At 30.8% G+C, this 13013-nt stretch overlaps 2 protein-coding genes across 6 annotated transcripts in view; one reads left to right on the top strand and one right to left on the bottom strand.

The window, feature by feature from the left end:
* LOC148231400 (alpha1,4-N-acetylgalactosaminyltransferase 1-like) overlaps positions 1 to 5889 on the bottom strand; it is a 21626-nt gene extending 15737 nt beyond the window's left edge. Inside the window, exon 1 of one of the 3 annotated variants that reach the window (XM_088196126.1) lies at positions 5697 to 5889. The gene's annotated coding sequence lies outside the window, so the exon portion shown is untranslated. Of the gene's footprint in view, positions 1 to 2087; positions 4311 to 5696 lie in introns of those variants that run through there. The other 2 variants (XM_088196130.1, XM_088196129.1) reach the window with 2 other exon arrangements.
* Positions 4023 to 13013, top strand: LOC148231399 (uncharacterized). Of its 3 annotated transcripts, none has more exons than XM_088196121.1 (6): positions 4023 to 4099; positions 4831 to 4955; positions 5025 to 5168; positions 10465 to 10685; positions 11233 to 12664; positions 12736 to 13013. In XM_088196121.1, the coding sequence occupies exons 2-6, from the start codon at positions 4841 to 4843 to the stop codon at positions 12885 to 12887; spliced, it is 2064 nt and encodes a 687-aa protein (XP_088052247.1). In that variant the 5' UTR covers positions 4023 to 4099; positions 4831 to 4840; the 3' UTR covers positions 12888 to 13013. The 3 variants fall into 3 exon arrangements, with proteins under 3 accessions (XP_088052247.1, XP_088052248.1, XP_088052250.1); XM_088196122.1 differs by lacking the exon at positions 4023 to 4099 and adding an exon at positions 4177 to 4411; XM_088196124.1 differs by lacking the exons at positions 4023 to 4099; positions 4831 to 4955; positions 5025 to 5168 and adding an exon at positions 7491 to 10388.

The raw sequence follows: 13013 nt of genomic DNA, 5'->3' as shown, positions 1-13013 counted from the left end.
GGTACTACAGGTTAATAAAATGTATTCATTTAACAATCCAGAACTGACGCCGATCCCCTATAAATAAAAGTAGGGGTGTCGCACGCAACGGAGAAAGAGATAAAGCATGCTATTTCGTGTAACGGTACTTCGTCCAGACGACATGGGAATCTTAACGGTTGTTTGGTTGCTAGAATTAGCAAAACATTCAAAAATCGTGGTCACTGCATATACACAGATTGATTTTATTCTTCTGTGAATATTACAGAATATTTGCAAGAGAAGCACGGCACGGTGTTATGTGGAACCACAATGCCAAACAGAAAAAGGTTCCCAAAATAACTTATAGCAAAAAATAAAATGGAACGTGGTACTCACTCATTGATGTATAATGGAAAAATAGCTGCCGTCCTATGATGCGATAAGATATCAATATACTTTTTATCAACAAAATTCATCGCTGATAGCGATTTGACAGTGTTGCGCTACAATATAATAGAAAATAAACGAGTAGAAGTATCATGTCTAGCTTTAGTGAAGGCTTACAATGCCTATATGGGCGGAACTGACAAAAATGATCAGATGACGAAGCTACAAAAATGTAGGCGCCATTACAAATCGCCAAGACGACTAATGATAATTTTTTTGTTTGGTGTTCATATAATGCTTATGTACTGATGAACTACTACAGCCCACACAAAGTCGTTGGAAAACGAATCCAAACTTTTCACATGTTTATTGATAAATTATGCCATGAAATGATTGGAGGTATCGGCTAAAGCAAGTGATATCAAGTAGAATGACGAAAGTAAGTGAGCTAAGGCTCCTAAATGTATCCGATAATCCGATGCACATGCCTGAACAACCAGTAGAAGTTACATCAAATAATAGATGTGTTGTATGTGCGAAAAAATACAAGCAGGCAAAAGGAGCAAATCCCAATGCAAAAGAGAAGGATTTGCCAAAACGCAAAAAAACGTATACTGCTGCGAACCATGCGAGGTATTCCTTTGCATTGGATCTGGATCTAAAAATTGTTTTGCTGTGTATCATCCCAAAGTTGAATTCTGGAGATAAACATTATTTACACTTATTATTGTTACATTTATATATTATTTTAACAAACAAATACATTTAAAAAAAAAATTTTTTAATATTTTTTTTTTATAGAAATTTTTAAATTCAAATGAACTATAAATAGTTTTCATACTGACAGTCGATTTTTTATCAAAATTTCATTTTTAGTCAAATTTTATTTTTTGGTCAAAAATTACTCAGGAGCTCAGGGTTAAACAACATTATGAGTATGTCCATTATGTTGTCCACGTTGCGAATCGCTGGGTAATGTAACTATATTCATGGCCATAGCAGATAGAATCTATGGCGCCATAAAACGGAAGGCCACCAACTACGAAAAGGAAAACCCCAAATAAAAAAATACTTGCACTGTGGGTTAGACATGGGGCTACCCTATCCTAAAAAAATAACCAGTTATATATAAATAATATTAATAAAACAGGTTAAACTAATAACAAGTTAAGTCAGGCGAATCTTCTTGCTCCCCTTCAATATATCTGTTTCTGATTCGTAAAGATGTACGAAAACTAACCCGATTCATAAAAAGGGTGATAATTATTATTACATCGAAAATTTTAGACCAGTTGCCGTTATTTCAGCGCCTACTAATCTGTCTAATATTAATGTATTTATAATTACTGGTAGCAGGCGCTAGTGGATCAGCAACACGGTTTTCGTCCGCGTCGTTCCACGGTCACTAACATGTTATGCTTCTCGAAAGATATATAAAAATCAGGGGGTGGCAGATATGAAAATTTGCCTCTTCTTGAATTTGGCCAGAAAAATGTATGTTATTTAAGGAAATACTATGAATCTTAATGAAATCGAAATATTAAAAGAACGACCACTGACTAATTTATCTGGCAGGTGCTAGAGAATAAATATAAAATACTTGTTTTACAGATAAATGATGCTAATATAATATTTTTTACTAATTAAATAAAAAATGTAAATATTAATTTAATTTGTTTTAAAAAATTGTTTGGTTTAAAAAATGAATTTGTAAAAAAAATAATCAACAAATGGCTCACCGATATGTCACTAGCGTTTAAGTGGCTTAGGATCCCTGCGTGATTTTTTGCCCCAGAATACTATAAGATGCTTATTACATTCTAAGTCCATTTTTATTTCTTGGAATTTTGCAGAAACAAGGAGGTTCAGTTATTGCTGTTGTTTTCCAAGTAAAAATATTTGTATTAAACGGTTATATAGTGTATATTATGTCTTACCTGGTAAACTATTATTTTTATATTTTGAAGTTCGTTTGCTAGGATATAAAAAGACAAAAAAACGTGGACGTTAAAATATTCATTTATTTTGTTTAGTTATTAAAATATTTCGAAATTTATTAGTAAAGATTTTTATAATTAGCTTAATTGTGACGAATGCCCTTTTAAGAAATATTTTTCAATTTATTTTTGTTCATGAATATTTCAGTTGTATTCTTCAAAATTTTTTCCCTGGTGCACTGTAATGCACGTGTACAAAGAAAAAATGCACTTAACGTTATCAGTTAGGCCATACACGATTTTATTTCGGAAATACGGAAAATGTTTTCTAGTCGATGGGCTAATTTGTTGTATTACATATTTACCCTTACAATTTTATGTTTAAATTAAGTGCGTATTTCTTATGATATGTCAATTTATGGACATCACATTTTTAAGCACACTAGCAGCAGATTAGTATTTTCTAGGAAAACACAATGCTTTCCGATCATGAGAATAAACCACTTATATTATTAGGTCAACTTTTCCGGAATTTGCATGCGTCAAAAAATGGTATAAATGAACTGAACGATGGATATTTTAATCAAATATTAAAATAGGATTTTTCAATAACCATTTATTATTAAAAATCAAAATTTTTCTACTTTACAGCTGTATTCTTATTAGTCTAATTTAAAATCTAAATATTAAAAAATCTTTGTATGACCTTATATTATTTTTCAAAATCAAAATTTGTATAGTTGCACAGCTTGCGATATATGTATATAATATTTTTTAATTAGTATTTATCAATTTAATTAAATGTTTGATCAACTTTTGTATCAATCTCTACTTCACAATATATATATATATATATAGTTTTTATTCCAACTTACAATATAAATTATTGTTAAAAAGTGCAATGGAAATAATTCGGCAATTTGTACTATTTTTTTAATCTTTAGTACGCAATACTCTAAAATAATCTATCAACGCTCATGTAGTTAAGTAATATGATATTTTTTCATTTTACGCCTATAACTTTACATGTCTGATTACAAAAAAATAATAAAACCACATGACCGTGCAAACTTCAGATCCGGTTGACATTTGCGACTGTATCCTATCAGTCTCATAAAAGCGTCTGATGATAAAATAGTGACTGTTTTTATTTTATACCAAAATAATCTGGACATCGGTCAAGATAGAATATACGAGTACTACCAAAATTATTAGAAATTAAACAAATACTTTTTTCCTTGTGATAAATATGTACACTGATATGTTATATTACTAATAATACTCATCTGATGTCTGTACTTCGTTTGGGAGCAAAGTTATAACACTATTTACATCATGAACCGAACAGGGTTATCAAATTGTAGTTTATAAATATACAATTTTATCACTACTCTTTTTTTTAAATTACAATTTAGTACATATATATATTTTAAAATATTGTCAAATAATATTCGTTTTGTATATGATGTTTAGATATTGTTATATTACTTCAATATAATAGAAAAAAAATGTTATCAGTGAATTCTATCTAAAATCTAAATCATTGTATAATAAATACAAAACAGATGTTAGATTGATGCTCTGATAGGCTTTTCATATGAAACACAATGTATCATTATATTTTACACAAAAAATGTTTATATATTTTTTTGTATTTAAGCAACCCTGAATGTTTATTAAGAAAATCAAATTTTGTAATCATTATATATTACATCAATATGCATTATTGTATTCCTTGCATTCCACTGAGACATCTACGTCTAGCAAGATTGTTTCATGTGACTAGAAAAGATCATTTAGGAAACAAAGACTTGGTAAGTAGCTCGATATATATTATAGACACATCTATACCTACATAATATTCATGTATATATTTAATATAAATATTACCAGTGGTATAGTGGGGCCGGAACGCACCGGAATGTCGTTCCGATACTTTTTCCTCAACCGGAACGCATTCCGGTACGATTTGTTATAACGTCTGGTAAAATATATATGAGCTTAATTAAATAGTCACCACTGCACAACTCTACTACAACACAACAAATAAAATAATCAAGATATTTATCTCCGGGTTCACATAAACTGAAATCTCATTGATTACTACAAAAAGGAGTAACGTTCCGGTACTTATTTTTTCGGAACTATATCACTGGATATTACATTTTTTATATAGAAAATAATATAGAATATAAATTTGTTTATATCTATATATATATATATATATATATATATATATATATATATATGTATTTGTGTTATTGATATTTTTTATTTCTTTCTTTATACTATTTTTTTAATATTCAAGCGAGCAATATCGTCGTCAAACTCTTTGTGTTATTATTTGCTATTGATAACAATTGTAACCTATGAACAGTGCAGATAAGAATTGCTATTAAAATTATTGATAAATAATATAATGTTAAAAAAATTGCCTTGCACGCATCTATCTATATGTGAAACAAATGTTTGTAAATAATGTGTCATTAACTTGCATCACTCTCTGTGTGATTCACGCGAACGACAATCGTATCTTCTGATTCAGATGATCTACAATGGACGACTATGACGAGCACCTTCCAAAACCGTCTATATTCAATTACATAAAAACGTTCCTCACTTTCATAATAGCGTTGTGTTTTTCACCGATGATAGTGCTTTGTTATATATGTGAGTATACTTTCAATAATAAACATATTTCTAAATTATGTCATTAATAACTTGATTAATATTAATCAGCTGTACAAATATCGAGGAAGGTATGGTTGAACATACTCTCAAGCAAATTTCCTCATTTGGATTTCGTTGAAAATATATCTATCAGGACTATCCTTGACAATCACAGAAATCAAGGAGTGATCAACATATTATTGACAATTAAAGGTATGTATAAAGAAAATTTTAGAGACAAATAGTTTAATCTACTCTGGTTTGATTCCCAATAGTAGAATTGAATTTCAATCATAAAAAATACTATGTGAGAGGAATTTTAGAAAAAGTTCAAAAATCTATACGCATGTAGAATTCCATTTGATTATTGTTTTGCTACAATGACATAAAAATAACAACAATAATTTAATCGAAACCTGAGGATGTCTTAAAAAAATGAGCGTAATAGATTGGTCCGTCATGCTAAAACACATTTTCATAATAATAATATTTAAATAATGATGTATTTTCCAAATACTTTTGCATATGTACCTGAGACATAGTAGAGACAGAGAATAACAATACTCATTTAGGCGAAATGCCTCAACTTACTTTTGAATTCGCTCTATCCTGGGTCACGCGGTGACAATCGCTAACGCCAAGCATTCAAAGATAGCTTACTATTACATCCAGTACCTTTATCCCTTAAGTTAGTCACTCTGCAGTTTCGGGTAGTCCATGCAGAGCAAATGTCCGGCCTACCTGTTATATTTGAATATACTTGACGACGTCGAGCTTCTGATACAACTCGTGTACTTCATTGTTGTACCGACGACACAAAGTACTATCCATGCAAGTAGGCACGAAAATCTTCCTCAAGATAGAAAGCCTGCAGCCGTTGAGAGTCGTTAGTGCTCAGTTCCCACGTCTCGCCAGTCTTACTTAAGTTGTATATACAGGCAATGCTCCACTTTTGTATATGATTGTTTCTTGGAAATGTGTAATAAATTGCAAAGTACAAAAGTAGAGCAATGTAAACAAAAACACAAAAAAAAACGTTTTCAAATATTTATTTTAAAATGAAAACATAGTTACATATAATACAATTATAAATACAAAAAATACTTTGTTCTGACAATAAATTTTTCAATAGATGACTGTAAAGTGCAATTCTTTTTCTTTTCCTGATAAAGAGATCTGTAACATGCTGTATCTTTCTTCATTGCCCTGCGTACTTGAGATATACACTCTCCATTAGGATCACATTCTTCCATTATGGCCAAAAAATTGTCATGATGCACAAAGGCTTTATTCATATTTTTAACAATTGTTTCATCGTCAGCTTCTTTATCATCTTGTGTTTTATATAATTACTGTAATTTTATTAATAAATGTGATAAATGAGATTCAATTAGTTCATTAGCATTTTCGTTGTTGACATCCAAGTTTAATTTATTCATTAGATTAACTATTTCAGTTGTGAGAGTTTCTGGAATTCCTTCGACATCTAAAAAGTCACTCACTATTTCTGCCCATGAGTCCACAATATTGTTTATTGCGTACCAAATAATATTTGATCAAAAATTCCCAATATTTGGTATTAAAAGTGTATATTGTTTTACCGTCGAATGACCTAGCAACAAAAAACCCATGCGTCTAATTTTATAATCTGACTTTTGAAATATGTACGAAAGTCAAGGACTACCTGTTGACGTATTTTAGTTCTTATGGATATAAAGTTTTTTTTGGTATGCCAAATAAAATAAATATATATTTATATTAAAATTTAATTTAAATTGTCTTCGATCCCTATGTTGCTACAATGGTGGTCATTGACTGTTATAAGTGTAAGTCGGTGACTAATACACAAAAGATTTGGGTTCGAATCCTTAGTATTTTTTAATTTCTATTGTTCTTGAGAGAACAGAATTATTGATTATTATATAATTATAATTCACATCAAGGTTTTCCTAGATTTTCCTAATCTCACAGTATAATAAAATCGAGCTAGATCAGACATAGTTTATAATTAATATAATAGATGTCACTGGTTTACAAACTTTGATTACATTCTGGTGTCTCACTATTTATTTAGTAGTTGTTGATTGTGTTTGACCCGTTGTAATGCATTAGGCTAACGCATGTCATGGTGTAACAGAAGATTTACAATAAGTAGCTACTAATTTACACGGGACGTCATTTGAGGGGGCAGGTGGGGGCAACCCCTCCCCCCCTTAAGTTTAGCATGATTTAAAAATATATAAATATGTTCCTTAAACTATATATGTGTGTGTGTATATTAATGGAAAAATAATATAAAAAATCTTAAATAAAAAATTATATTTATATAACAGAAAAAACAGCTATGTAGCAAATTTGCAACATTATGCAATGATTATATTATTTAAAAATGAAAATTACATACTTTATATATTTTTTAAAAAAAATATTAATAAATAAATAAACATTACACATTTTATACACAAAATAATATTACAAAAATAAAAAGTATATATTTTACATAATTTAAATACTATACTTATTTATATATGGAAATTAAAAAAGCAGTTTTTATCTTTAGTTATCCAAAGTATATTTCACATTTACTACATTTAAAATGAGAAAACTCTTTACAACCAGGTAATTTACACTTTTGCTGTATCTTTTCGTATAAAACTTAATGGGTAAGTTGGTCGATACGAACATCCGATGGTGGAAAAGTGACAGTCGGTCGTTTGTGACGTTTATTTTCTAGATCCTACTCAATACTACTGGGTTTTCCTCTTTTCACAGGTTGGTTTACATCAATACAACACATGCATTTAACAACTTCTGTTCTAAATTCCCAGAGCGTCATTTGACTTATTTCAAATTATTTTCGAGCTTTGTACGGTGAAATAGTATCCATGCATTAAAGATGGCTAAGTCAATCAAGTGGCAAAATATTCTAAAATGCCACTTTTTATTGTAGTGGAATGCGATATACAGATCTACGCCACCCATATGTTTGGTATGTTCCTTTATGATGTTAGGACAAGCAAGAGTGACGTCTCTTTTTTGTATCAGACCGTTTCACTGTGCCCATAGGAAGCTCTCCTGTTTTTGTAGACAGGAGAGTAAGAACTGTTGTCACAAATCACCTCACATTAGTAATATTGATCCCATCAATAGATGCCACACACTCTTTAGAAGTTTCTCAAGGAAGCTTCTTCATTTTGAATTCCTCTTATCAATTTACAATTATGAATCCTATTTCGCCGTACGATTCCTAACATATAGATGCAATGTTTTGCAATATGTACTACTAGGGGCAAATACATGTAATAATTATTACAATATAAAGCTCAATTTTCATGTTTTCTTATACATCAATCATATAACAATATTGGAACTTGCTCCAATTTCAGACTCATCTTGCCTTTTAGTATGGTGATTTTCAGCTTCTCAAAATTGTTTGCAAAGGCTGCAGTGCCATACAAAACAAATAATTAAACCCCCATTCATTAGGCTTAATAAAGGTATTTATTAGGCCCCCATTTATTAGGCTTAATAAAGGTATTACTTGAGATGATGTCGAACCTTGGTCGCACAGATTTGTTCGTCAATCAAACGGCAGTCTTCTTGCGTTATTAAAGAACTCTTTGCATTCAATTTCTCTATATCTATAAGATGTCTTATTTTAAATAATTTGTCATATTGCGGATAACCTTGATCTTACATTTTAGAATTATCATTAAGAATTATTTTCAACTGCTCGAATTTATTGATAGACGTGGTTTTGTATATCTCCCACTTTGATATCCGGCTTCCAGTAGCATTGTGTTGTTAGTAACTTTACCACTGTCATATAGTGATAACTGTCACTGTCAATAAATTTTCTAATATCGTTTATGCTATAATTTTGTGTCTCGTTGGGATTCTTCTGCGTCCCATATAAATTTGTTTCATTATAAATTACTTGTAAAAACTGAAACTAAGAAGTATTGGAAAAAAGTTGTAAGCTGTATCCAACAATAATATTATATAAACGATGGCAGCTTTGATGATCCTTTAAAATTTAAATAAACTAGGTCGATACATACATTTTTTTTGACCACAAAATTTTCCTGTGAACAACTTTTATGGAAGTATTGTCGATTTCTTCCATTTCGACAGATTGACTATCAATTGATTGGAGAGTAGAATTTTGTGAAACTGAAAGTTCCTCTGTATTCATCGAATTATTATAGTCATTTTCCAATTCTTCAGGTTCCAGAATATCACAATTAATTTCGATATCACTATTGGAACCAGAAATATCATCTAAATTATCCTCACTATCAACAAATGTCGCAACTATCTCTAACAATTCCTCCTCTGTGAGAGACTCGTTAATATTTTTATTTATATACGATATTCTAAAATGATCAAAAATAATATAAAATTAATTTCTTGAAAAAAGGTAATTCTAAAAATATAAAAATATTGCCCACCGCCACATGACGTAGCAAATTTTCTATAAATATAAACATGTATGAATATATTGAAAAAATAATCATTATTCGTTTACTTGTGTTAAAACTAATAAAGTACTCACATATGAATAAAAATTAAACGGAAAATTATAAAAAAATGTATCACAACAAGGGCCAAAATGCTTTGTTGATAGTACTATAACGATTATTTTGCAGGTTTTTATTTTGATAATACTTGTAACCAGGCGCTTACGGTGAGATACATTTCCTGAGCGAATAAAAGATAAGGGTGTGCGTTACATGTGTTCCGCACGCCTACTTCTTCTCACTCATTCTCGTTACTTAACACGCGAGCGAGCGAAAGAGAATATATCTCACCATACGCGCCTGCTTGTAACGCTCCTAGCTTTCTTTTTATGGACTATATTCGTGTGGCGGCTGTGTAGCTTATAGCAACACCATGAAATGGTTAGTTCTAATGGTTTTGGTGAATTTAAATATGAAATTCCGGTATGTAGCAAATTTGCTACACCATGCAATGATGAGTTAAATACTATGAAACTTAATGAAATAGAAATATTAAAAATTCTGAAATAACGTGCCGGATTCTAAACCGGAAATTCTCGAGTTATCCTTTAAAAAAATCTAAAAAAAAAACAGTGAAATCTATCCAGAAAATATTTTTTAAAACATGTCACTTCAGTGAAATCATAACGGAATACATTATCACCGGTAGATATACATATACAGTGGTACCTCGGTATACGTCTTTAATCCGTTCCAGATCCTTGGACTTATACTAAATAGGATGTATACCAAACGTGTTTTTCGCGTGGTGTTGTAACTCATACAAGTTGCGCATGCGCAATGTGTCGTTTTGACTCATACAAGTTCTAGCATGCACGCGGGTCGTATTCCAAACGAAGGTCTTTTAAAATGTTTCTCGTCCAAACAGGACGTATACCAAGTTGGACTTATTCCAAAGCGGACGTATACCGAGGTACCACTGTATATGAAAGTTGAAATGACATCCCGATGTAATAACAATAGTTTTAAAATATTTTGATATATTTTAGGAAATTGTCGTGCAACGTTGATTCACCAGACTTACATCAAATATATCATTAACAAGAGAGATAGATTCGACAATTATCAATTTCCAAAATTGAGAGCTGCTCTAGTGTCATGCTGGGGAAACTATGCTTGGAAGAGAGATATACAGTTCAATCTAGAAAATCACTTATTGGTTGGAAAACCAGTACACAGAGGACGACCGATAACGGATCATAACATACAAGTAAGTAATCTTTTTCCAAATCATTGCATGTTCTGACTGTCTTCTTCCGTTGCATTCCATAGGTATTCCGATCACAATTTATTACATGTTTTTCTGTTTTAGTAATGTGTACTTAAAGAATATCTTACCTTTGTGGAAAAAATCTTATTGTAATTAAAAAACGACTTTATTTTAATAGTTCACATTTCGACATCTTATAAGAATGTGGACAAGATTAAAAACGAACTTTATTAACATATTTCGATAGCTTTGTCAATACACTTTTAACCATTCTGATTCTTAATCCTAAACTACATTACTTACAACCTCTAGATCTAGATCAAGAGAATAATCAGTTAATTTAAAAAGATAGTTTACATCAATCTTGAGTCATCCGTTTATTTAGACTTTTGAATTTCAAGTTCAAAGAAGTATTATTACACCTAAAGCTTTCATTTTTAATAGCATTTTAGTTTTTATTTTTCATTTTACATTTGTAATCAATAAAGTAAAGTTCCATAGGTAAATTGTGATTTGAAATATATTCAACATACATTTTATGTTTCAGGAATACGTTAACGATATTATAACAAGATATCTTCCATCTGGTCCTCCGCCGTGGCAAATAATTGTAATTCCAAACGTAAATTCAATCGAACAAAAGTATTTTGTACTCATAAGAGTCCATCATTTATTAATAGCCGACGACGAACCTTTGAGTATCGGAGATTTCTTACTTTTAAAGTCAGATTCAGAGACACACGATCCGGAAGCAAGCACAAATCAGGAATCAAATGATACGACAAAGAGTCCACTGTCTGGTATTTTAGAAAAGCCTAAATCTTCACCAAAACTGTATAGCATGTTATGCGATAGCTTATCAAACACTTGGAACGAGTTCATAAACGAATACGATCCGATAGAATCTCAGAAACTGAGCAAAATTCCTCCTGATCTATTCCATTGTCTAGCAATAATAACAATAGCATTCGCTTCAATATGTAAGGAATTCAACAAAACTTTGTCATTATGCAAAAATGATCTTACAAAGTTCCTTAAATTGTACGCTTCCATGTTTTATAGAGAAGTTTCGAAAAGAAATTTAACACCTCGAGTGTTTCTTAAATCAATTTGGATCACTCTCAATCCTTTAACTTCGTTGGTTAGTTTTATCAAATGTTTCTGGTGGTTATCTAAAGTATTCACAGTGAAATTTTCACAATTCCTCTACAATGAAATCATGGCGTATACATCTTTTGATAAATATTATAATTATCATAACTCGTATGTAGCCTTCTTCAAATACTATTCACCTCTCTTGAACTCCGTGTATAGTGAGATGTTAATGTTCTTTAAATTGATCTATACAGCTCCTATAAATATTATTAGAGAGTTGTTTTTATCCGACGATGAAGAACATGAATTAAAATGTACTTCGCTCTGCGGAAGGAAAGTTGTTGCGTGGTCGCATCCGATATCAGCAAAACATTTAAGGGAAATGGCGACTAAAGTTCAAGTGACCGAAACGGAGATATTACTTAATATGACAAACAATTGCTTAAAAGAATACTTTAGGCATGCTAGTTTTGATTTTCCCGATACTCTTTTGATAACGGCTAAAACGACAGCATGCGATACGATGATATCTTCGATGGAAGAACATTCGCCATCTATAAATGAAAGAATAGACGGCATAACTTGTCTTTCGTTGCCGATCGGATTGAATCTGAACACTAAAGAGGAGTTTATTTACATGAAAAAAGTGATAAGTAAAGTGAGAAACACACAAGGAGCTTTGTACGGACTCGGTGCTAATCATGAAATAATAGTTCAAGTCTTACCTTCGGTTTTGGCAAGGATAATATTGAATTATCTATCGAGAAAATTTTCAGTAACAATAACGGAAATAGCAGAAAGTTCCAATAGCAATCATAGAACGACAGAATGGGGACACACTGTACATTCTATCCTGTGTTGGAGACCTCCCCAAGGAAATATAAGTATGATTAATTATAAATCAATGAAAATATTATACTTCATGTGTATTTATACATTTAAAATATACTTTCAGGAATGTCTTTAGTATTGCAACGATACGCTGATACGGTGAGAATTGGAGTTATAGCAGACGCACAATTATCTCCGCATCACACGGCCATCGCTAGATATTGGACGAAATCGGCTAAGAGAATCGCTACAGATTTTGGAATTCCTCATCATTGATATACACATTAAAACAAGATTTACTGGGAATATACATTAGAACAAATATATTATTTAAATTAATAAGTGTATAATAAGACTGATGTACCTATACATAAAATTAAATAAGTTATCTGTGATATTCTA

The sequence above is a fragment of the Plectrocnemia conspersa genome, unplaced genomic scaffold (assembly GCF_051122295.1).
Source record: "Plectrocnemia conspersa isolate PC_06_02 unplaced genomic scaffold, ASM5112229v1 ptg000010l, whole genome shotgun sequence".
Classification (NCBI taxonomy): domain Eukaryota; kingdom Metazoa; phylum Arthropoda; class Insecta; order Trichoptera; family Polycentropodidae; genus Plectrocnemia; species Plectrocnemia conspersa.
The sequence above is the reverse complement of the archived record's forward strand: the minus strand, read 5'-3'. Positions and strand labels throughout refer to the sequence as shown.